The sequence below is a fragment of the Vipera berus genome (assembly GCF_964194415.1).
Source record: "Vipera berus genome assembly, chromosome: 4".
In the NCBI taxonomy this organism is placed as follows: Eukaryota; Metazoa; Chordata; class Lepidosauria; order Squamata; family Viperidae; genus Vipera; species Vipera berus.
In genome coordinates, this window is record NC_138206.1 from 70,296,020 (window position 1) to 70,319,754 (window position 23,735).

General features: G+C 39.9%; 1 protein-coding gene across 1 annotated transcript in view; it reads right to left on the reverse strand.

Annotated features, from left to right (window-relative positions):
• The window catches only part of REPS2 (RALBP1 associated Eps domain containing 2), a gene marked incomplete at its 5' end in the record, with an annotated part of 127,601 nt that overhangs the window by 30,623 nt on the left and 73,243 nt on the right, over positions 1–23,735 (reverse strand). Inside the window, one exon of the mRNA XM_081326372.1 lies at positions 15,896–16,032. Within this exon, the coding sequence (XP_081182498.1) occupies positions 15,896–16,032 (137 nt within the window). The remainder of the gene's footprint in view (positions 1–15,895; positions 16,033–23,735) is intronic.

Genomic DNA, 23,735 nt, shown 5'->3' on the forward strand with positions numbered 1-23,735 from the left:
TTAGTATTTTCTTTGAATTGTAATCTCTGTTTCAATTTTATTATTCAATTCTTTTTCATTTTCTCAGATCATAGGAAATTAAAGCATCGGTATTTTCTTCTACATATCTCCCTTGGCTGGGAAAACCTTGCTGACTCTTCTCTAAAGGACACTGAATCTGACAGCATTTTGAGAAATTGTTATCAATTTCACAGGACAGGGAGGCACATTTTCTTTTCACCTTAGTGCAGCTTACCTCAGTCTATTATTAAGATAGTACTGAATGAAGTGGTGCAGGCTGGTAATTTAAGCATGTACATTAGAGGTGAGTGTAACTTATTTTATTTTGTATTTAAACCAATGTTTAATTGAGTAGTCAGTAGCTGATAATTCCTGTGGTGAAGAGAGCTATAACCCAAGATGAGCAATCCTTGGGAAATGTATACAGGGCAAATCTCAAAGGAATTGAAATTGATGGGAATTAAAGAAAGTCGCCATCAGCTATATAACTAAGTTTGGAAGGGGATTAAAAACAACAGCTATTCACAGTTCGAAGTGTAATACCTCTGTAGCACTGGTGCTCCATTGAAAAATATGGCTTTGTTCACAACAAGTTTACATTAAACCAATTTCTTTCTCAGCTCTGAAAAATAAGCCATTTCCAGAGATTCGGGATTTTAGCAATCAAAGCACATAGAACAGATAAATCTGACTATACAAAATTTGAATGTAAGCTATTTATGAAATATTTATACAATTATGTTTTGGAATATCTGACTTTTTTCAAAGTAGTAATGCTTCTGTATTATACTCAGTCACAGAGTACTAAGCATGTAAGCAAAAATCTGAGTTTAATCACAATACAGCCGGAAGGGACCTTGGAGGCTTCGAGTCCAACCCTTGCTCAACCAGGAAACCCTATACCATTTCAGACAGATGGCTGTCCAGTCTTTTCTTAAAAACCTCCAGGGATTAAGCACCTACAACTTCTGAAGGCAAGCTGCTCCACTGGTTAATTGTTCTCACTGTTAGGAAGTTTCTCCTTAATTCCAGGTTGCTTCTGTCCTTGAGTAGTTTACATGCATTATTTCTTGCCCTGCCTCTGGTGCTTTGGCAAATAAGTTGACCCCCCTCTTCTTTGTGGCAGCCCCTCAAACACTGGAATACGGCTATCATGTCACTCCTAGTCCTTCTTTTCTCTAGCCTGGTCATACCCAATTCTTGTAACTGTTCTTCATATGTTTTTGTCTCCAGGCCTTGCTCTTCTTTGCATTTTTTCCAAAATCTCAACATATTTTTTGTAATGGGTGACCAAAACTGAATGCAATATTCCAGGTGTGGTCTTACTAAGGATTTATAAAATACGAATACTTCATATGATTGTGATTCTATGCCTCAATTTATACAATCAAGGATTGTATTAGCTTTTTTGGCTGCTGCCATACACTGCTGGTTCATGTTTAAGTGATTGTCCACTCAGACTCCAAGGTCCCTCTCAAAGTTACTGTTTTTGAGCCAGGTTCACCTAATCTGGACTTGTACTTTAGATTTTCCTGGCTAGGTGTAAAACCTTGCTTTTCTCCACATTAAATTTCATGTTGCTAGATAGGGCCCATTGTTCAAGTCTGTCAAGATCTTTTTGGATCTGGAGCTCGTTTTCTGGGGTTCTGGCTCTTCCTGCCAGTTTAGTGTCATCTGCAAATTTGACGAGTTCCCCTTCTATTCCTTCACCTCAGTCATTTATGAAGATATTGAAAAGTACTGGGTCTAAGACAGAACTTCCCAACACTATGACAATGGATGTTCCCGCTCTGACAACTGAGGGAAATTGCCGCCATCTTTACTCTGCTTATAGCTTCCTTTTTCTGTTTAGAAATCAGATGTAGAAGGGGGAATTGGGTGAATGCTTGAGCTCAACTAGTCAGAACAATAATGCAGGTGGGAACTCAAGTACACAAACCGATAACTTCCCTCCATAGATGTAGTACCATTAAGGACTACTCGTTGAATAAAATTTATCAGCCAGTTACAAATCCAGCTGGTTGTGACGCTGTCTGTCTCACATTTTTCTAGCTCACCAAGAAGTAGGTTGTGGTCTACATTGTCTAATTCCTTGCTGAAGTCTGTGTCAACTCTACAATGAACCTGGCTGCAGCCATTTTGCTCCTTCTAGGTTGCCACAAGAATGGAGGAGGTGTGGAGGATTACTACTAGTCTAAACATGTTACTGTCCCGTGAGAACCAAGTCATTTTTGTGAGTTAGATGTGGGTGTGAGCATTTGGTTAGAAAGCCCGCCAAACTGTTCTATTGGGGAATGTAGCTGATTGCATGGCATTGGGGTGGGAAGTTCATCTTTGTAATATTATCTCTTTTCAAAGGGAATTTCAGACTTGGTTTTACTTTTGACCATGCCGATACTATATAACCAAAAAACATGTTCTTTGAGGACATTTCAGGACTCGAAGTTCTGATTTGTTTGGTCTTGTATATCAGAACCCTGACATTAAACCAAGTCTCATTCAAAATGCTTTCTTTCTTGGGGTGCTGAGCCCCGGCTCCCTACCCACCACTTTGGGAGGACAGCGAAGACTCAGTGAAGATCTTGCTATGGAGAGAAAAGAGGAATCTGCTGCTGGTCTCAGCAGGGGATTTGGGTATCAGAGCGCAAGCAGCTGCTCCAGCCACTGAAGAGGGTCTGATGATGGGGGTCTGCCAAAAAGTCGGATAATCCAGCTAGAGAAGTTGATGTCCTGCCACCATCCTGGCAGGACTCTATCAATCAGAACCAATCCCTTGGTCTTGTCTATCAGAACCCTGACACTAAGTATACTATGTCCACAGCATTTCGCTGGTCTACTAAGTTAGTCACTTTGTCAAAGAATAAGATTGGTTTCGCATGATCTGTTTTTGACAAACCCATGCTGGCTACTTGTTATAAATTTATTTGTTTGTAGATGTTCACAGATCTGATTTTTGATTATTTTTCCAGTATCTTCCCAGGTATTGATGTCAGGCTGATTGGTCTGTAATTTCCTGGGTCTGTTATTTTTCCTTTTTTGAAGATGGGAACTACATCAGCATTTTTCCAATTCTCTGGCAGATCCCGGTGCTCCAGGATTTTTTTAAGATATGGTACAATGTTTTTGAGATAACATCTGCCAGCTCCTTCAGAATTCTGGGATGTAATCCATCAGGTCCTGGTGATTTTTTAGAATAGAATAAAGCCGGAAGGGACCTTGGAGATCTTCTAGTCCAGCCCCCTGTTCAAGCAGAATTTATATTCATCAAGATCAGATAGGTGTTCTCTAACCATTTTCTTGCTTATTTTAATTTTTATTCCTAGTCTGTCTTTTAAAGTTAGGTTTTTGGTAGGCTGGGTTAGTTTCTTTTTGCATGAAAACTCATGCAAAGAAAGCTCTGCTTTCTCACTACTGCCTGTTACTACCTTGCCATCTTCTCTCTTTAGTGGACCAACTGTTTCCTTGACTTTTTGCTTGTTATTTATATGTGGAAAGAAACTTTTTTTATTATCTTTGACTTTGCTTTCCTGACTTCTCTGCATTCAAGCTATCTGCTGATATTCAAGCTATCTGCTGATATTCTGTCTTAGTTATATGTCCCTCTTTCCTTTTTTTGTACTTATCCTTTCTGTCTTTCAGTTTATCAGAGATATCTTTGTGCAATCATGCTGATTTCTTCTTGGATTTCTTGTTGAAATTCAAAGAGTTTGTCTAAAATAACAGGCAAGCAGTTTAGTGCTGTTAAGGATGGACCTTTTTTCACTAGGTTGAACGTTTTAATTTTTTATTAGTTTATAATATATAATAAGGTAACGGTTCCCCCGCACATGCGTGCCAGTCGTTTCCAACTCTAGGGGCCGGTGCTCATCTCTGTTTCAAAGCCGAAGAGCCAGCGCTTGTCCGAGGACGTCTCCGTGGTTATGTGGCCGGCATGACTAGATGCCAAAGGCACACGGAACTGCTAGGTTGGCAGAAGCTGGGATGAGTAACAGGCGCTCACTCTGTTATGCGGCACTTGGGATTCGACCCGCCCAACTGCCGACCTTCTGATCGACAAGCTCAGCGTCCTAACCCACTGAGCCACCATGTCCCTTATAATATATAATACAAAAATATAAAAGAAAATAGTAGGAAAATAGGGGAGGGAAAAGGGAAGGGAAAAATGTGGGGCAAGGGGAAATAAGAAAGAAAAAGCATTGACTTCCGACTCTGTTTGGTGCAGTAGAATAAGATAATGACATCAAAACTCAAGTTTTTACTTTTACATAATATTATAAACTAGCCTCTTCTACAATAACAAACCTATTAATCGGTAAAACCCCAAATCAAAGTTTCATTTTTTTCCACCTCAAGGACAAAGTCCAGAAGCAGTTTCCAACTAGAAACAAAAGTAATTTTATTTTTTTTCTTTAATCAAAAAAGTCAATTTGACTATCTCTGCTAACTCCATCAACTTTTGCAACCATTCATCCATTGTAGGAATCAAAGTGTCCTTCTATTTTTGTGCATAAAGTAATCTTGTTGCCGTTAACATATATAACTACAAAGTTCCAAATTTTTTCCAAATCTTTTTCCATTAAACCCAGAAAAAATGTTTCTGGTTTTATCTTTATATTCACTTTGAGAATCTTCTGTATGAAGATGTGAATCCTATTCCATTTTTTCTTTGCTTTATCACATGTCCACCATAAATGATAAAAGGTCCCTTCTTTACATTTACATTTCCAACATTTATTTGAAATAGCTTTATACATTCTTGACAACTTTTCTGGTGTTAAATACCAATGATACATCATCTTATAAAATTTTTCTTTTAAATTGTAATTTAGTATAAATTTTAGACCTTTTAGACCAGTCTCCCATTGTTTCAGCATTACATTATATGCAGTTTCTTGCCAACTGAATCATACAATGCTTTACATATTTGTTCTCCAATTTCAAATTCAATAACAATTTATAAATCTTAGTGAAGGGATTTTATTATGCTTAAGGTTGATGTTAGTAATATTGATATTAGTAGTGATACTTTGTAATCAAGCTCCTCTTCGTTCGGGCCAGGCAGCAGAGAGAAGTGGGTGGCAGAGGCTTGCGGAGCTGCTGCCTTCGGCTGTTCTTCGTTCGGGCCAGGCAGCGAAGAGAAGGCGCTCTTCCCTGCCTGACGGGTCTCCCATCACCCTGCTCCGCCGCCAAAGTCGCCAAAGACGGTGAGTGCGGCGGCTCCACACCGGACTTGGAGCACCTCCAGTGTCTCTCAGTGAGCGCACTAGGCCTCCCCAACAGCAGCCACTGCCACTGAAGCGATTGCCTGGCCCACTACCACACCAGGCCTGGAGCACCTCCAGCGTCTCGGTGAGCGTGGTAGGCTGCTACAAGAGCAGCCGCCGCCACCGCTTTCCTGTTGCTTCTGCCCGGCAGACAGGCGGCGCTACTTTTGCCGCCAAAGTGGGCAAGATGGCGAGCACGGTGGCCCCATGCCGGACCTAGAGCACCTCCAGCATCTCTCAGTGAGCGCACTAGGCCTCCCCAACAGCAGCCACCGCCACCGGAGCGATTGCCCGGCCCACAACTACCATGGGGGCCGGCACGGGAATTTGTTTCTGCGGTGGAGGCAGAGGCTGGCAGAGATGCGGCAGACTCCAGTGTCTCTCTCGCCGCCTCCACCGCTACTGTCATCGGCTTCCGCTACAGCCGAACCCAGGCAGCCTCCTCCACCCCCAGCAGTGGCATCCGGGGGTTCTCCAGTTTCATTGGAACCAAACAGCAAGTGGAAAAGTTAGCAGTAGCAGCACTACCGGGAGCAGTTTCAATCATCCCCTTCATTGCCAAGCGTCCCCATGGAAGTCAATGGAGGCACCGTGGCTGGCCTTTTGAGTGAATGAGAGCAAGAGAGAAGCCTTTTCGAGCAAAATGTGAGTGAACAGAGGGAGAGGGAAGCTTTTTTGAACAAAGTGTGAGAGAGCAAGAGAAAAACTTTTGCAAACAAAACGTGAGTGAATGAGAGCGAGAGAGAAGCTTTTCCAAGCAAAGACGAGTGAATGAGAGCGGAGGGGGCAGGGCATTTGCATGTCTTGCCTTAGGCTCCACTCTTCAGTTAAGCTTCGTTCTGCGCATGTGCACGCGCGCAAGCACACACATTTTTTCTGGCTCCCAATTTTTCCTTTTGTGATGGAACCAGTTCTGAGTGGCTCTTTCACCGTTTCAGGTTGCCGACCCCTGATCCAGACCAACTTTTGCTGCCACTCCTATCTATAATGATAAACCAGCTAAAGCAATGATTTTGAAACCTTTACCTTCTGACTATATTCCCCTCTTCAAGAGTCCCTAAGCCTATTCGGCTTTTATATTAAAAAGGGAGGAATGAAGAGATTTTATTATTTTATTATTTATTAGGTTGATGTTAGTAATATTGATATTAGTAGTGATACTTTGTAATCATCTTTGTTTATGTGCAAGCAGCTTTGTAGGTGCTTTATATTGGGAAATTAGTTATATAAAAGCAAATGTTTCATGCTTTAGGTACAGGGGATTGCTTACATGAAAAGAGCATGGTAAGGGGAGGGGGAAAAGGAGTTATGGTGGAGCCTGGGTTGTTGTGTATGAGTCATCATCTAGGAATTATTTTTCTGTACCTTTTGGTTCCTAGTACCAGATCTCTTTGTTCTGGAAAGGTATAAAAGGTGGAAGACATCTTTCCTAATTGTTGCCTTCATCTCTCTACCAGCCACGAAGAGAGATGTGGCCACCCAAGTCTATTTTGATCAAAATAAAAGTTGTTTGCTTGCTGAAACCTCGGCTCAGGAGTTTCTTTTGGCTCTTTTAAATTCCTGAGTAATGCTGGGGCAATTGTGAGGCTAAGTGTAAAACCTTACATTAGCAATAATATGTTCATCATTACCATGCTGTAGGATTTCCAATTCATTTTTCACAAAGTAAAACCCATACCTCTTTTTATCTATTTTGAATCTTTCTTTCAATTTTAAACATGTAAACCAATGGCAGATAAGTCCTTCTGATTTTAACTCCTCTTTGAGTTTGAGGAAAGGATCACCAAAATTAAAAAAATATTATTTGACCATAAGTCCACCTGTCTGGCTTCACCACCATTTCCTTTCTAAAAATAGCTTCCTGGGGGGATATTCACAAAAAAATCTTGTTTTATATTTATTCCAAAGTCTTAGGATGGCACGCCTAACAAAATGGTTATTAAAATCAATATTTACTTTAACCTTGCCATACCATAAATAGCTATGCCATTTACAGTAAATCTTAATTCATGGCCGCCTAAATCAAGTAACCTCTTATTCTGAAGATTAACTCACTCTTTTAGCCACACCAAACAACAAGCATCAAAATACAATTTCAAGTCTGATAAACCCAAACCTCCTCATTCCTTAGCATTTTTATCTAATTCTTGTCTCGTACCCTTTTGAATTTCATAGGGTTTGATTAAGTCCCCATTAATATTTATCTTTGCTTGCTATAATGTATAAACTGCTTTAATCCCTTGGATAAAATTTACCCCAAAGTCTATGTCTTCCGAAACTTTAAACATAAAAGCCCAATTTAAATTGTCAAAGGCTTTCTCTCCATCCAAGAATATTAAAGCTGTCTGTTTCTCATTGTGATGTTGTAAATATTCAATAATATTCAAAACAGTCCTCACATTATCCCTTAACTGTCTTTTTGGCAGAAAGCCAATTGATCTTATACTTTATTTAGTCTTTCTGCCTGAATTGCAGCTAATTCTGCATTCTCCCCCCCCCCCTAGATTCCCTAGGTTCCAATTACAAATTGCTGGAAGTGAAAATAGAATTCAATTGACTTTATTTTTTGAAGGAATACAAATATACTGCTTTCCATTAAATATTAAGTGTTCCAGGTCCCCTCTATTAAACAATACCATTTTATGGGAACAAGATGTGTCCTAGCATCTGCCTGATCTGAGATTCTGATGGCTCCAACTCTTGTTTCCAAAAGACTATTAAAACCTTGTTCCACTGAAATTAGCAATCTTGTTTTTTAAAAAAACATAATAAAAAAATAAATCCAAAGTAAAAAAAAATCTAGACAATTGCTGAGAGCTATTACTATCATTGTCACCACCACCAAAGTTCATAAACTATGCTAACATATAGTCATGTTCTCTTCAGCCATATTTGGCCACATGTAATTAGCAATGTATTCAAACTACAAAGAATTTGTGATACATTATGAGATACAAAAAAGTACTTACGAGGCTGCAATAGCTGATTATCATACAGTATGGTCAAGGAATTAAAATGGGTTAATGTTGTTTTGATAATTAACAAGAGTTTATTATCTTCAACAATACACTATTGTATCAATATAAAAACAGGTACATGCATGATATCATTTCATTTATCATTTGCATATTACAGGTAGTCTTCAACTTATGACTAGAATTGAGCTCAACATTTCTGTTGTTAAGGGAGATATTTGTTAAGTAAGTTTAGCCCCATTTTATGACCTTTCTTATCAGTTGTCAAGTGAATCGCTGCAGTTGTTAAGTTAGTAATAAGGTTGTTAAATGAATTGGTCTTTCCCACTGACTTTGTTTGTCAGAAGGTCGCAAAAGGGGATAACATGATTCCGGGACACCGCAACCATCATAAATATGAGTCAGTTAATAAGCATGTGATTTTTGATCACGGGGATGTCGCAATGGTCATAAGTATGAAAAATAGTCATAAGTCACTTTTTTCAGTGCTGTTGTAACTTTGAATGGTCACTATAAGAACTGTTGTAAGTTGAGGACTACCTGTTCTTTGGCTAAAAAAGTCACTGTCTCTAGTAACTCCACTGAAACGTTCACAATTGATGCTACATAATTTCTTTGTGGCATTAGTTTTATTATGTTTCATTTATATATTTAAATTATCAGCTAGATAGCAGCTACCAAGGATCACCTATTTAAATACTCCATGTACTACAGCAATGTTTTTAAAATTATTTTCTTTCAGGTTCTTTTCCCACTTTTAAAAATTATGGAAGACCCCAAAATAATTTTTGTTTGTATAGGTTACATACATTAATGTTTACCATATTAAAAGTATAATTGATGCATTTGCTGCTACTACGGCTTCTCATGATCATTTAATGTGATTTTAATATTGTATTTTTTTCAACAAAATCTACCTTTATTTTTGCAGACCCTTGAATGGGTCTTGGGGTTCTAGAAGGGCATTTGAAAAAACACTATACTATGAACCAAAAAATTAACAACATAGACTCTCAACTAGAAAACTTTAAACAGATGGTCACAAAAAATGAACAAAGAACTCAAAAAGTAGAAAAGTCACTAGAGACTGAACAAAAGTTGGCAGAATTGAGAGATGAGATCCAAAAGATGATGCAGATTAATAGACAAATGGAAGACTCAATTGCAGTTATGGAAATGGAAAAGGCATCTTATTTCCTAAGATTCCAAAATATAATAGAGGACAAAGAAGAGGATCTCGCAGATCTGATAACAGAGCTATTGGCTGAACCACTGGAAATCGGGAAACAAGAAATGGAAGGAGAGTTAGATCAAATATTTCAAGTCAATTCAAGCTATGCGAGAAGAAATAATGTCCCCAGAGAGGTACATGTTAGATTTGTCAAAAAATCCATAAGGGCTGAGATTTTGAGAAGAATGAGAGATGATCCTTTGAGATACAAAGAAAAAGAGATTGTAGTCCTGAAACAGATTCCAAGGAGAATAAGAGAGATACAAAGAGAATATCAATTCCTGACTAGAAAATTAACTGAAAAAGGAGTGAATTTCAGATGGCTGATTCCAGAAGGGATTCTAATTAAGATGGGAAAGGATACAGATTGGATATACCACATAAGGCAATAGAGATTTATGATAATCATAAAGCTTTTATGCAAGAGAAAAGAACCCCATCCAGAGAGAGAAAACGAAGAGACAGGAAGAAACGGCAATAGAAGGAGCAGCCAAGCCAAGGAAAGAAGAAGAAACTGAAAATACAAAGACAGAAGAAGTGGTAAGAGCAAGAGAACAGAGACAGATAAGAACAACTAGAACTGGACTTTTCAACCTTTTCACCCATTGTACCACTTTTAGGATAAGGCAATATCTGAGTACCACCAGTCGCCCAGCAAGGTGTCAAAAACTTGACCCTCCCCCGCCCAAAAAGGAAAAAAATGATAAAGTACAGGTAGTCCTCGACTTACAACAATTCGCCTAGTGACTGTCTGAAGTTACAACAGTACTGAAAAAAGTGACTTATGACCATTTTTCACACTTATGACTGTTACAACATTCCCAGGGTCATGTGATTTAAATTTGGATGCTTGGCAACTGATTCATACTTATGACGTTCAGTGTCCCAGGTTCATGTGATCACCTTTTGCAACTTTTTGACAAGCGAAGTCAATGGCTGGGGGTGTGTGGCCAGCTCATTACTCAGGTTGCAGGGTGCCTGTGGGGGGAGGGAAATCTGTGGGTCTCTGGTAGACGGGGGCGGGACTGGGATGGGTGCCTTCCTTCCCTCCCTCCCATTGTCTCTTCCTTCTTTCCTTCCCTCCTTTCCTTCCTTCCTTCCTTCCTCACCTTTCACCCTTTCCTTTCTCTTTCCTTCTTTCCTCACCTTTCTCCCTCTCTTTTCCCTACTTGCTCTTCTTCCTTGCTTTCTCCCACATTTCTCTCTTCCCTTTCCTTTTCTTTCCTTCCCTTTTTCATCCACGTACTTTCTCTTTCCCTCCTTCCCCATTTGGTCAGCTGGAAGGGGTTTTCCCCAGAGATGTCAGGATGCCACCTTACTACCTGACAGGTAGAGACTTGGGGCTCCTCCTCTTTTTGATCCTGGATGGGAAAAGGGGCGTGTGTGTGTGTGTGTGTGTGTGTCTGTTTGAGAGGAAAAAAGATGGGACTTGGGCGCAGGATGCGTCTCCCCACTCCAGAGAGCCCCGCTTTCCCCAGCGCATTGCTCCCGGCCTTATTTGAAGGAGAGAAAGGCTGCCTGCCACGCTGCCTTGGGACCCGCCGCAGAAGCCAAGAGGGCCGGGAGTGAAAGGGTGGCTTTGCCCAGGAGTTCAAGGAAAGGGCACCTGGGAGCACTCTGGGGGCGAAAAGCCAGAGGGCTCCCATGAGAGCATCTGGCCTGGCCCTCCACAGCTCGGCTGCACCGGGGGCAGCGTGCTCTGGCTTCCTGGGCTCGGTTGGCATAGGGCCCGGCATCTCCCCTACCTGGCCACGAGGTAGCGGCACCTGCCCCACCCACACGCCTGGCAGTGGCTGCTCCCTCCCCACCCTTCGCCAGCCACTGGGTAGAGAAGTCGGGCCGAGGCCAGACAAAGGTTGCGGGTGATTCTCTGCAGGGTGCGCCGGGCATTTGAACTGTGTCGCCCATGCCCCCCCTCCCCTGGCTGCAGCTCCGGCTCCGGGGCTGCCCGCAGACTTCCCTCCTCTGCTTTGCGCCCCTTTGGCTGTGCACCCTGCCAGCCCGGCCATGTCGCTGATGGGGGGGTGGGGGTTGTTGGCCGGATCTCCCTGCCATCTCCTTCGCCGGAGCCACCTGTGGTGCCTCCCTTTGTGGCCGGCGGAGTTTATTCCTGGAGAGCACAAGTCATCCCTGCCTGCGTCTGAGCAGCCCGGCTGGGAAGGCGACGGGGAGTCGCTCTGGCTTCCCTTTGCCTGATGGTGAAACTGAAGCCCAGGGTGGGGGATCGTGTGCAGGCACCCCATGCTCCAGAGCCACTTGGCTGTTGAAATTTTGCCCCATTTTACGAATTTCTCTTGCCAAGTTTGTTTGGTGAATCCCTGCAGTTAAGTTCCAGAGTTGTTTGAATCCGGCTTGACTTTGCTTCTCAGAAGGTTGCAAAAGAGGATCACGTGATCTCCCTGGGACAATGCAACTTGCAAGCAGTATGTTTTCTGCAAGCAAGTGAGCTGGGTGGTTCCGCAGAAGCGCGTCTCAGCTGTAGCTGCAGACGCTGATCCTGGGCTTCTACCCAGCTCACTTGCTTGCGCTTCTAGAAAACATACTGCTTGCTAACTGAAGCGCCGGGCTACAGCTGATCCGTGCTTCTGGGTGGCTGTATCAGCTGTAGCCCCCACTACAATTAGCTAGGGCTTGTGTACCACCAGCCAGGTGTTCGCGTACCACTGGTGGTATGCGTACCACCGGTTGAAAAGCCCTAAACTAGAAGGTTAAGGCCTATATATAATTGAAGGAGATGGAGAAGGAAAATGGGATTCTTACAATGAATGTAAATGGATTGAACTCCCCTATAAAAAGTAAAAAAAAATTTTTTACACATCTACAAAGATTAAAAATGGATATAATTTGTCTCCCAGGAACACATATTAAGAAACAACACTACAAACTGTTGAAGCAACAGAAAATTGGGAAACTTCATTGCGCATTAGCTCAACAAAAGAAAAGAAGAATAGCTCTATATATTAAAGAAATAATGAATCCCAAACAAATCTATGCAGACGAAGAAGGAAGAATATTGATGGTGGAAATAATGATAAGCCAAAAACAATATTGATAGTAGCAATATATGCACCTAATAACAAACAAGAAAAGTTCTATCAAAAATTGCATAAAAAATAGTGGAATTGGAATACCAAAATATTTGTTTAATGGGAGATTTTAATGCAATAGCAGATGGAACACTGGACTATAAAAGGAGTAAAATAGGGAAAAATGGGAAAATATACTCCCTAAAACTTTTTTTACAATGACAGAAGAGATTTGTATTCAGGATATATGGACAGAAAAGAATCCAAAAAAAATTACAATATACCTTTTATTCAAATAGACACAAATCATGGTCCAGAATTGATATGATATGGACATCTCCTGAACTAAGTATGATTATATGACAGATCGAGATAGAACCTAATATATGGGCAGATCACAATCCAATAAAGATGACTTGGAGAGGAACTGAGAAAAAATTAAGATGGTCTATGAATAAATCTTTACTAAAGGATAAGGAATATACACAAACAGCAACAAAGGAAATGGAATTCTTTTTAAAAATAAATAAAAAAGAAGAAACATCCCTTCAAAATGTGTGGGACATGGCTAAAGCATACTTCAGAGGGTTGGCTATAACTTACATGGCGAAAAAGAATAAAGCAAAAAAAAACAACAGTTAAAACTACAGGAAGAACTTAAGAAATTAGAATCAGAACTACAAATAGACCCACAAAAGAAAATACTTAAAAAACAAATGGAACTAATAAAACATAAAATAAATTTAGCAGAGGCTGAAAAAAGGCACAACAAATTAAAAGAGCTAAACAGAATTTTTTTGAAAATGCTAATAAACTGGGGAGGTGGCTAGCCTACAAACTGAAAAAAGAGAGAAAAAAGTGATAAATAAACTACAAGACTCAAAAGGAGATTTACAGTTTCAAAATGACACAATCAAAAAAATAATTTAAGACTTTTACGAGATACTTTACAATACAGACGAAACTTCACAAGAAAAAATAAAGCACTATATTAAAAAAGCAGATTTACCAAAAATTCCAGAGAATATACAAAATATTTTAAATGAAAAAATATCAATGATGGGAGATGATAGAGGCTATTAAAAGACAGAAAAAAATGATAAGACTCTAGGTCCAGGCGGACTACCCGCAGAGTTTTATAAATCTTTACAAGATACTTTAAGTCCTATAATGAAAAAAACTATGTAATGAAGTACTTTTAGAGGCTAAAGTACCAAATACATGGACAGAAGCTAATATCACTTTAATACCTAAAGACTTGACACAAATAAAGAATTATAGACCAATATCTTTATTAAACATGGACTACAAATTTTGCCTCAATAATAGCAGAAGACTAAAGAAATTTTTGACTGAATTTATACACACAGATCAAAATAGATTCCTACCTGAAAGACAAATAAAAAATAACCTAAGAATGATTTTAGACATTTTGGAATACTATGAACTTCATCCAAGAAAACAGATGGCGTTAATATTTCTAGACACACAGAAAGGTTTCAGCAACTAGATGAAATGGAATTTGGAAAAAAACTTTAAAAATATAATTAAAACAATTTATTACAACAGCAAAAATAATCATAAATGGAGATTTTACTGAAAACTTCAATATTAAAAAAGGCACAAGACAAGGATGTCCACTATCTCCATTGCTATTTATACTAACATTGGAAGTATTAAATAGAAGCATTAGATAAGATATGGAAATTAAAGGACTGGAAATAAAAAATGAAAAATACAAATTACAAGCATTTGCAGACGATTTAATTTTTATACTAGAAGAGCCTCTTGAGACAAGCTTTAAGCTTATGAAAAAGATAGAAGAATTTGGAGAAGTGGCAGGCCTGAAAATAAATAGAAAAAAGACTGAAGTGTTAACTAAAAACCTTACAGAAAAACAAAAAAATCAATTATCAGAAAAACAGGTCTTCAAATAGTAAAAAAAAGTTAAGTATTTGGGAATCTACCTAACAGCAAGATGTGCAACAATAAAAGAAGATAATTACGTAAAACTATTAAAACAAATAAAATTGACGGAAAAATGGAAAAACCTACCACTTTCAATGCTCGGGAGAATAGCAACAGTGAAGATGAATATTTTATCAAAAATACTCTTTTTGTTTCAAACAATACCTATGAAAGTGGGGAGAAACTTCTTTGATGAATTAAACAAATCAATACTGATATTTATTTGGCAAGGAAAAAAAGCTAGAATAAAATTGCAAATGCTTCAAAAAGCGAAAGAAAATGGAGGATGTGGACTGCCAGACTGGAATCTATATTACCAAGCAGCCTTTCTAACATGGCTAAAAGAGTGGATAACTCTTAGAGATAGAAGATTACTATACCTAGAGGGACATGACCTACAACTTGGATGGCATGCCTTTCTATGGTAAGGGAAAAATAAAATTCACAGATACTTTCAATATCACTACATAAGAAGGAAAATTAAAATATAGACAAGAACTAGAAAAACAGCGTATTGACCTAACATGGTGGCCATATCTGCAAATCCAAATGAGATATGAAAAAGATGTTAAAATATCTGGATTCTACAAAGAACAGAAAGAATTTTATTAGATATTACTGACATCAGATGAAAAATTGATTAAGAAACTTTATAAATATATGCTAAGATGGAAGAGGAACAAGTTAAAGAAACAATGATAACATGGGCAAAGAATTTTGGATATAATATAGAACTAGAAAAATGGAAAGCCTTTGGGAAAAAAATTCTAAAATAACAAAAGAGGTAGCATACAGAGAAAATTTATATAAAATGTTTTATAGATGGCATTTAACACCTGTGAGGCTAGCAAAAATGTTTAAAAATATATCAAGAAATTGTTGGAAATGTAAACAAAAACCAGGCACTTATTACCATATTTGGTTGACATGCTCTACAGCTAAAAGATTTTTATTAAGAATGCATACATGGTAAGAGAAAATGATGAAAAAACATATAGAGTTTAAGCCAGAATTATTTTTGTTAGGCATAATTGTAGGTAATTATGATAAAGTGTATATATTTAATTTTACATACAATAACTGCAGCAAGAATTGTATTCGCTCAATATTGGAAAAATGAAGATCTACCAGCAGAGGAAGTGTTAATTAAAAATTTTTTAGAGTGTGCAGAAATGGATAGATTGACATTGAAAATGAAAGAGAAAGAAGACTCAAGTTTATTTTAGAACATGGGACACTTTTTATCATTGGTTAGAAAAATGAGGCAGAGAGAAATGAACTTAATATATATTAGTAAACTAAGCACTGAAACCCAGACAATATGTTGCTGACAATATTTTAAGTACTTTGGCAGGTAAGAATTTAAACTGATTGAATTTTTTATACTATTATTTAAACTTCTGGGGAAGTTTAAAGCCTTCTATAGCTTACCTTGAGTGTTTTGCTGAAAAAAATTATTTAAGTCTAAAGAGGAAGCTCTGGAATGTGATTTTTGAGGTCTTGGTGGAAGAGCTGGTGGTTCTCCCCCTTTGTTCATTGTATCTTCAACAGATGTGCTAGAGTAAGACCTCAGAGGAAAAATATGAAATTGGAAAAAATTATTGATGGTTTTTGCTCATACTGCAAATAGTTCTAAGCACTCATTTTTTCATTATACTATCATTCATCACTTATCAAAGATAAAAGCAATTTACATGACAATCTCTTCATTTTATCTGCACAAAAAAATCTTGTGAGGTAGTTCTGCCCAGAATACGACAACTCCCGCAGGACAATTCAACAGTTCTATTTAATTATTTAGAATTATTAAAAATTATTTTATTTTTTGTCGTTCACATTTCATTTTGTCTCTCCTTTGGCATCCTTTCTTTAATGATTCTAATCCACTGTTTCTTGATATGAGTGTAACTCTTGTCCTGCAGTGAGTTGGTCATGGTGAGTTGTCTCATGGTGAGTTGGCTGTGGCAAGATGGTCAAGGCAAGTTGGCCATGACGAGGTGTTCCAGACCCAGTTTTGCCTAGAATGTACTACTGACCAAAGTCACCAAATGACTGAGTCTTTTCAGTCCTACTTGTATAACATAAATACCTTAACCAGTACATTAAACTGGCTTACAATGATATGGAAAGCTGTTCATTAAATTATGATATATCCCTACTTGTCTGTTTGGACATGGCCCTGATACCTTCCTTGAAATTGAACTGTTTTATATGATTCATCAACACCACCTTAATGAAGAATTGAAAGAATGGGGACTTCCAGTTTTGTGTGGTAGCGACCAGTCATGGGCTTGCGGATTCTCTGTACCCCTGCGGCTAATTTCGCCCTGCCTGGGGACCCTAAATGGGTCTAAGTCACCCCAGAAAGGTGACGAAGAAAGAAGGGTGTTCCAGTGATTCTGGAACAGCAGTGGCCATTCTGTTTGACTTGGGGAATGCCTCCTAACCCGACAGGAGAAAGGCTGGTGGTATTGCATCGACCAGCCCAAGCTACTAGCAACCGAAGTCCAAAAGTACTAACCAGCACAACTGTGAACAGCGTGCTTGAAACTGGGTGAGGAATTCTCTTTTCTATTCTACATTTAATTTCCTGGAAAAGATCCCCAAAAAGCAAAATACTTCCAAAATGGAAGGAGGGGGATTTCCACCCTACCATTAAACTAACGGAAGTGGTGAATTAATCTTTTTATGGAGGATCAAAATATGTGGAAGTAAAATAAGTATAAAATCTGAAATTTAAAACTTATATCTGAATAAATCTAAAATTGTTTGAATGGCTAAGACTCTCATTTTAAAGATAATTGTTCATTTTGGAAATTGAAAAACAAATAGTTGCTGACACCTAGTGGTGGATGAAGATTATGAGAGCTATGACTTTAACATAAGACTTGGCAAAACCTGGGAAAAGCTCATTTGTGTTTGTGACTTTCAAAGTTTTAACAACAAGGGTCAGCTGTGACAAAAAAAGAAAATAATCTGGGCTGTAGAGAAGAGAATTATAAATTTCAGGAAAAAATCTTTTTTGAACTATTTGGATTACAAATATCTATTCAATTGGGTCATGGAGAAAGCAAGGGAGTTCCAGAAAAACATTTACTTCTGCTTCATTGACTATGCTAAAGCCTTTGATTGTGTGGATCACAACAAACTGTGGCAAGTTCTTAAAGAGATGGGAGTACCAGAAGCAGAGAGAAAGAAAAAGATTTTCAACCAACATAGAAAGGCAGAAGCCCCGTACAAAGACACTTCACCTGATTTATTTTTTACATCTACAGCAACATTTATGAACATACGGAAAAACTTTTTGATTTAGCAAAATACATTGATTAAGAAAGATACTGGGCAAAGGAAAAAGACTAAAGTGGAAACCAAGAAAATAGATGATGGGACTTACCAGAGAGAATACTTAAAAAGAAACATTTGTTTGAATATGGTTAAAGAAATAGAAAAGTTTTGGAATATATATGTCATTCTAAGAGGGATGAATTCCCTAAATAATATAATATGCTTTTCCCCCTTTTTTTGTTCTCTTTCTTGATATGAGTAATATAAAAAAGTTGAAATGACTTAAATAAAGGAAATGTTGTAGATACTTAAATGTGATTGAATTTAAGAAAATTATAATGGATAATAAATGTTTTGAATAAGAGTTAAAGGACTAGATGACTAGATGTATTAAATTTATTTATTTGTTTCGATTTATATACCGCCCTTTTCACGAAGGACTCAGGGCGGTTTACAGGGCAAATTAAAACAGTGCAATGTACAAATTAAAATAAAATAAAATTAGGTAAAAAGGTAAAGGTTCCCCCGCACATGCGTGCTAGTCGTTTCCGACTCTAGGGGCCGGTGCTCATCTCCGTTTCAAAGCCGAAGAGCCAGCGCTTGTCCGAGGACATCTCCGTGGTCATGTGGCTGGCATGACTAGACGCCAAAGGCGCACGGAACGCTGTTACCTTCCCACCGGAGTGGTCCCTATTTTTCTACTTGCATTTTTACGTGCTTTCGAACTGCTAGGTTGGCAGAAGCTGGGACGAGTAACAGGCGCTCACTCTGTTACGCGGCACTCGGGATTCGATCCGCCAAACTGCCGACCTTCCGATCGACAAGCTCAGCGTCCTAACCCACTGAGCCACCGCGTCCCTATAAAAAATAAAATTAATAGCCCCCAAAACAGTTTAAAATTGAAAATTTAAAACCTTAAAACCCCTCAGTCCAGACCGGCTAAGTCAAATAGCTAAGTTTTTAGGTCCTGGCGAAACGAGCGAAGGTTGGGGGCGATCCGGAGTTCCACAGGCAGCTGATTCCATAGGGCAGGCGCACCCACCGATAACGCTCTCCCCCTGGGGATCGCCCGCCAGCATTCCCTGACTGGCGGGACCCTGAGGAGGGCCTCCCTGTGGGAGCGCACAGGACGATAGGAAGTGGATGCTGGCAGCAGGTGCTCCCTAAGATAATCTGGACCCATGCCATTTAGGGCTTTATAGGTCATCACCAGCACTTTGAATCTCACCCGGAAAGCAACTGGAAGCCAATGCAGCTCATGGAGAAGAGGCGTTACATGGGAGTATCGGGAGACCCCCATCACAACTTGCGCGGCTGCATTCTGTACCAGCTGAAGCCTCCGAGTGGTCCTCAAGGGCAGCCCCATGTAGAGAGCATTGCAGTAGTCTATCCATGAGTTCACAAGCGCATGAGTGACTGTACGTAGGGCGTCTTGGTCCAGATAGGGCTGCAACTGGCGCACCAGGAGAACCTGGGCAAAAGCCCCCCTGGCCACGGCTCCTATATGATCTTCCAAACTGAGCCGTGAGTCCAGGAGGACGCCCAAGTTGCGGGCCCTATCTAGGGGGGGGTAACACCTCACCCCCCATAGTTAACAATGGAATAGACTGGTTAATCCGAGATGCCGGTATACACAGCCACTCAGTCTTGGCGGGATTGAGTCGAAGCCTGTTTCTCCCTATCCAAACCCGGACCGCCTCCAGGCAACAGGACATCACGTTGAGGGCATCACTGGGTTGGTTCGGGGTGGAAAGAAAAAGCTGGGTATCATCAGCATACTGATGATACCCCACCCCGAAACCACGAATGAGCTCACCCAGCGGCTTCATATAGATGTTGAACAAGAGGGGAGAGAGGACCGACCCCTGAGGGACTCCACAAACGAGAGGCCTCGGGGCGGACTTCTGCCATCCCGTCAACACCGACTGCGAGCGGCCCAGCAGGTAGGAGGAGAACCACTGTAGAACAGTGCCACCCACTCCCAACCCCCTGAGGCGCTCCAGTAAGATACCATGGTCGATGGTATCAAAAGCCGCTGAGAGGTCTAATAGGACTAGGACAGAGGAACAACCCGTCCCGAGCCCGCCAGAGATCATTCACCAGCGCGACCAATGCCGTCTCCGTGCTTTACCCGGGCCTAAAACCCGATTGGTACGGGTCCAGATAATCAGCTTCCTCCAGGAACAGAGATTAAACATATTTTTAATTATGTTAAAAAGAATAAGAAATTTAGGAAAATATATATTAGCTTAGGAGGGATATATATTTTAAGTAGTATGTTATTTTTTATGTTTCTTTACTCTTGCTCTCCTTTCTTTTTTTCCATTATTTTATTTATTCCTTAAGAAATGTAAAAGTGTGAGATGGTTCGTATCAAAAAATAGTGTTAAATTTTTAAATGTAATTAATTTTTGAGAAAATCTTAACCAGTGAGAATACCTAGAATTTGGTGGGAGAAACAAACTAAAATAAGGACTGTAACAGGATCTATGATAAGGCAACCAGAATGATTGAATAAAAAAGAAATATTATACTGATGTGATTATTATTTTTAGGAATATTGGGAAAATTATATATTTAATTGTTATCTATTAAAACAATAAGAATTGTATTAACTCTATGTTTGCAAAAGAGGATATTTTGGGAAAAGAGGAAATCAACTAAAACCATTATGTGGAATATGGATTATAGAAATCAATTGTTAATGATTGTTTTACAAATGTAACCCAGACAACACACTGTTCACCAATTATTAAGTGATTTAAGTTTAAAAAGAAATCAATAAAATATATTACAAAAAAAGAATTGAAGGAATGGGTGCTTATTAAAATAATGTCTTCATCTTAAGGATGACTGGTATAATAATAAACAGGATGAGACTATTTCATAGAGTAGAATAGAACAGAGCTGGAAGGGACCTTGGAGGTCTTTAGTCCAGCCCTGTGCTCAAGCAGGAGAACCTATGACATCTCAGACATCTAGTCACTTCTTAAAAATCTTCAGTGATGGGAGAGCCCAAGATTTCTTGGAGTAAGCTGTTTTACTGGCTGATTGTTCTCACTGTTATGAAATTTATTTATTTATTTATTTTATTTTAATTCCATTTATATCCCGCCCTTCTCTGAAGACTCAGGGCGGCTTACAAGCTTAGCAGTAGCCTTCATTCTATGTATATGCCTGCTTATTAGGGCTTTCACACACACCCCCCAAGCGGCATTATTACAAAGTCAGCTTAATTGCCCCCAACAATCTGGGTCCTCATTTTACCTACCTCGGAAGGATGGAAGGCTGAGTCAACCTTGAGCCTGGTGGGATGCGAACCTGCACTAATTGCAGGCAGCTGGTGTTACTTAAGGAGGCATTAGCCCACTGCTCCTTCTCCTTAGTTCCAGGTTGCTTCTCTCTATGGTCAGTTTCCAGCTGCAATTTTCCCTTAAAGATTCTAGAGTCAAGGATACATTTCACTTCATAATGGGTCTGACCCGCTACTATGAGGGGTCCAGGAACTTTCTTAGAGGGGGGTCTTAAAGTGGAGGCTCGAAAAGGTTTCAGTAAGCTGCAATGGAACACCGGGTGAATTTTTCCCAAAAGTCTGGGGAGTTTCAATTTTACTGTGACCGGGTTGATGATTTTCACAATGGGGAAAGGCCCCAAGGATTTCAGTCCCAATTTCTTATTGGGTAGTTTAAGGCATAGGTATTTGGTCGACAAATAGACCTTTTCCCCAACTTGGAATGTTCTTTGGGGAGCTCTCTTTTTGTCAGCTTGCTTTTTGTAGGTCTCAAAAGTCTTTTTTAAGGCCACCTTTGTATTTTCCCAAACTTCTTCCCAACCCCTCACCCAATGATCAAGTCTGGGAAGCGGAGGGTAACTGAGGGTATTCCGGTATGGGGTTGAATTCTTTCCCTGTGGCTACACGGAAAGGAGTGTAGCCAGTGCTGCTATGTACTGAATTATTGTAAGCCACCTCTGCGAAAGGGAGGAGGTTGGTCCAGTTTGCTTGTTGGTAAGAGATGTAGCATCTGAGGTATTGTTCCACCATTTTGTTGGCGGATTCTGTGGCTCCATTAGTAGCTGGGCGAAAAGCAGTTGATAGGCCTTGAGATGATCCAATTAATTTAAGAAAGTTTCTCCAAAATTTTGCTGTGAACTGCACCCCTCTGTCTGAAATTATTCGCTTACGAGCGCCATGTATTCGATAGATATGTTTTAGGAACAACTTAGTCAGACGTTTGAGCTGATGGAAGTCCTTTGCAGGCGATAAAGTGAGCCTGTTTTGAAAATAGGTCTATCACTGTCCAAATGACAATATTTCCTCTACTGTCGGGTAGATCTACTATAAAATCCACAGCTATTTCTTCCCATGGTTGAGAAGGTTCAGCCACCGGTTGCAGTAACCCAGGGGTCTTTCCTGAGATTCTTTTCATGGTGGCACATACAGTACAGCTCTTGACATAGTTTTCTACATCTCGTTTTAGTCCCCGCCACCAAAATTGCCGGCGAGTGAGGTGTAGAGTTTTTAAATATCTGAAGTGTCCAGCCTGTTTTACATCATGGCTGTGTCTGAGAGCATTGAGACGGAGGGTTTCAGGTAGATACAATTTCCCTCCCATGTATGCCAAACCATCCCTGCATGTTAGGGAGGTTTGATTATCTTTGAACCATTGATCATTAAGGAGCTCTCGTTTTATCTTCTTCACTCCCGGGTCATCAGGATTAGGGGTTCTGCGAGGTGTGAGTTGTGCAGCAGGTTGTGAACTGGGGATAATTGGCTCGTAGACCTCTTCACGTTCACTTTTGTACTGTGGCAGTCAGGATAGCACATTAGCTAAGAAGTTTTTTTCTTCCTGGTATGTACTTTAAAGTAAAGTTAAAACGGTTAAAGTACTGTGCCCATCACACTTGCTTTGGGGACAATTTGTGGGGAGTTTTTAGTGCCTCTAAATTTTTGTGATCTGTCCATACTTCAAAAGGCACCTTGCTCCCTTCTAAATAGTGTTGCCAGGTTAATAGCCCCCACCCAGACTGTCCATCTCTTTTCGCCTTCCGTGAATTTCTTAGAGGTGTAGGCACAAGGTTGTAGGACTCCACTTTTATTCTTTTGTAGTAACACAGCTCCGACTGCCACGTCGCTGGCATCTGCTTGAATTACAAAGGGCTCCCTGGGGCAGGCGTGCTTTAGAACTGGTTCAGCCGCAAATAGTCTTTTTAAATACTCAAAAACTTTCTGACAACTCATGGTCCATGCTAGTGGCTGGCCATGTCACGGTTTTCCCCCTCCCTTGCCCGTTTTGAGTAGTTCTGTAAGGGGTAGAGCAATCTCAGCAAAAGAGGGAATGAATTGACAGTAGAAATTGGCAAACCCTAGGAAGCTTTGGAGCTGTTTACGAGTCTTTGGGGGCTGCCATTCAATTATAGTTTTCACTTTGGCTGGGTCCATTTCGATGCCCTTGTTGGAAATTCTATAGCCGAGATAATCTAATCAGGTTTGGTGAAATTCACATTTCGACAATTTGACATAAAGTTTGGCATTCAATAGTTTCTTTAACACTTCTCTGACCAGTCTTATGTGATCAGTCATATTCGTACTGTATCAGAATGTCATCAAGATACACCAGAACACCACTGTATTGTTCATGTAGGACCTCATTAATCAACTGCATAAATACGGCTGGGGCTCCCTGCAGTCCAAATGGCATGACTTTGAATTGGTAGCTTCCCAAAGGGGCAGTTGAAGGCCGTTTTCCACTCATCCCACTCCTTTATTCTTACCCAGTAATATGCTTCTCTCAGGTCTAACTTGGTGAAGATACTCCCCTTCGCCAGGTGGGTTAATAAGTCTTTCAGGAGGGGGAGAGGGTATTTATTTTCCACACTCACTGCGTTCAAGGCCTTTATAGTCAACGCAGAGACGAAGAGACCCATCTTTTTTCTCTTTGAACAACACAGGGGCTCCCACAGTAGACTTGGCCCATTCAATGAATCT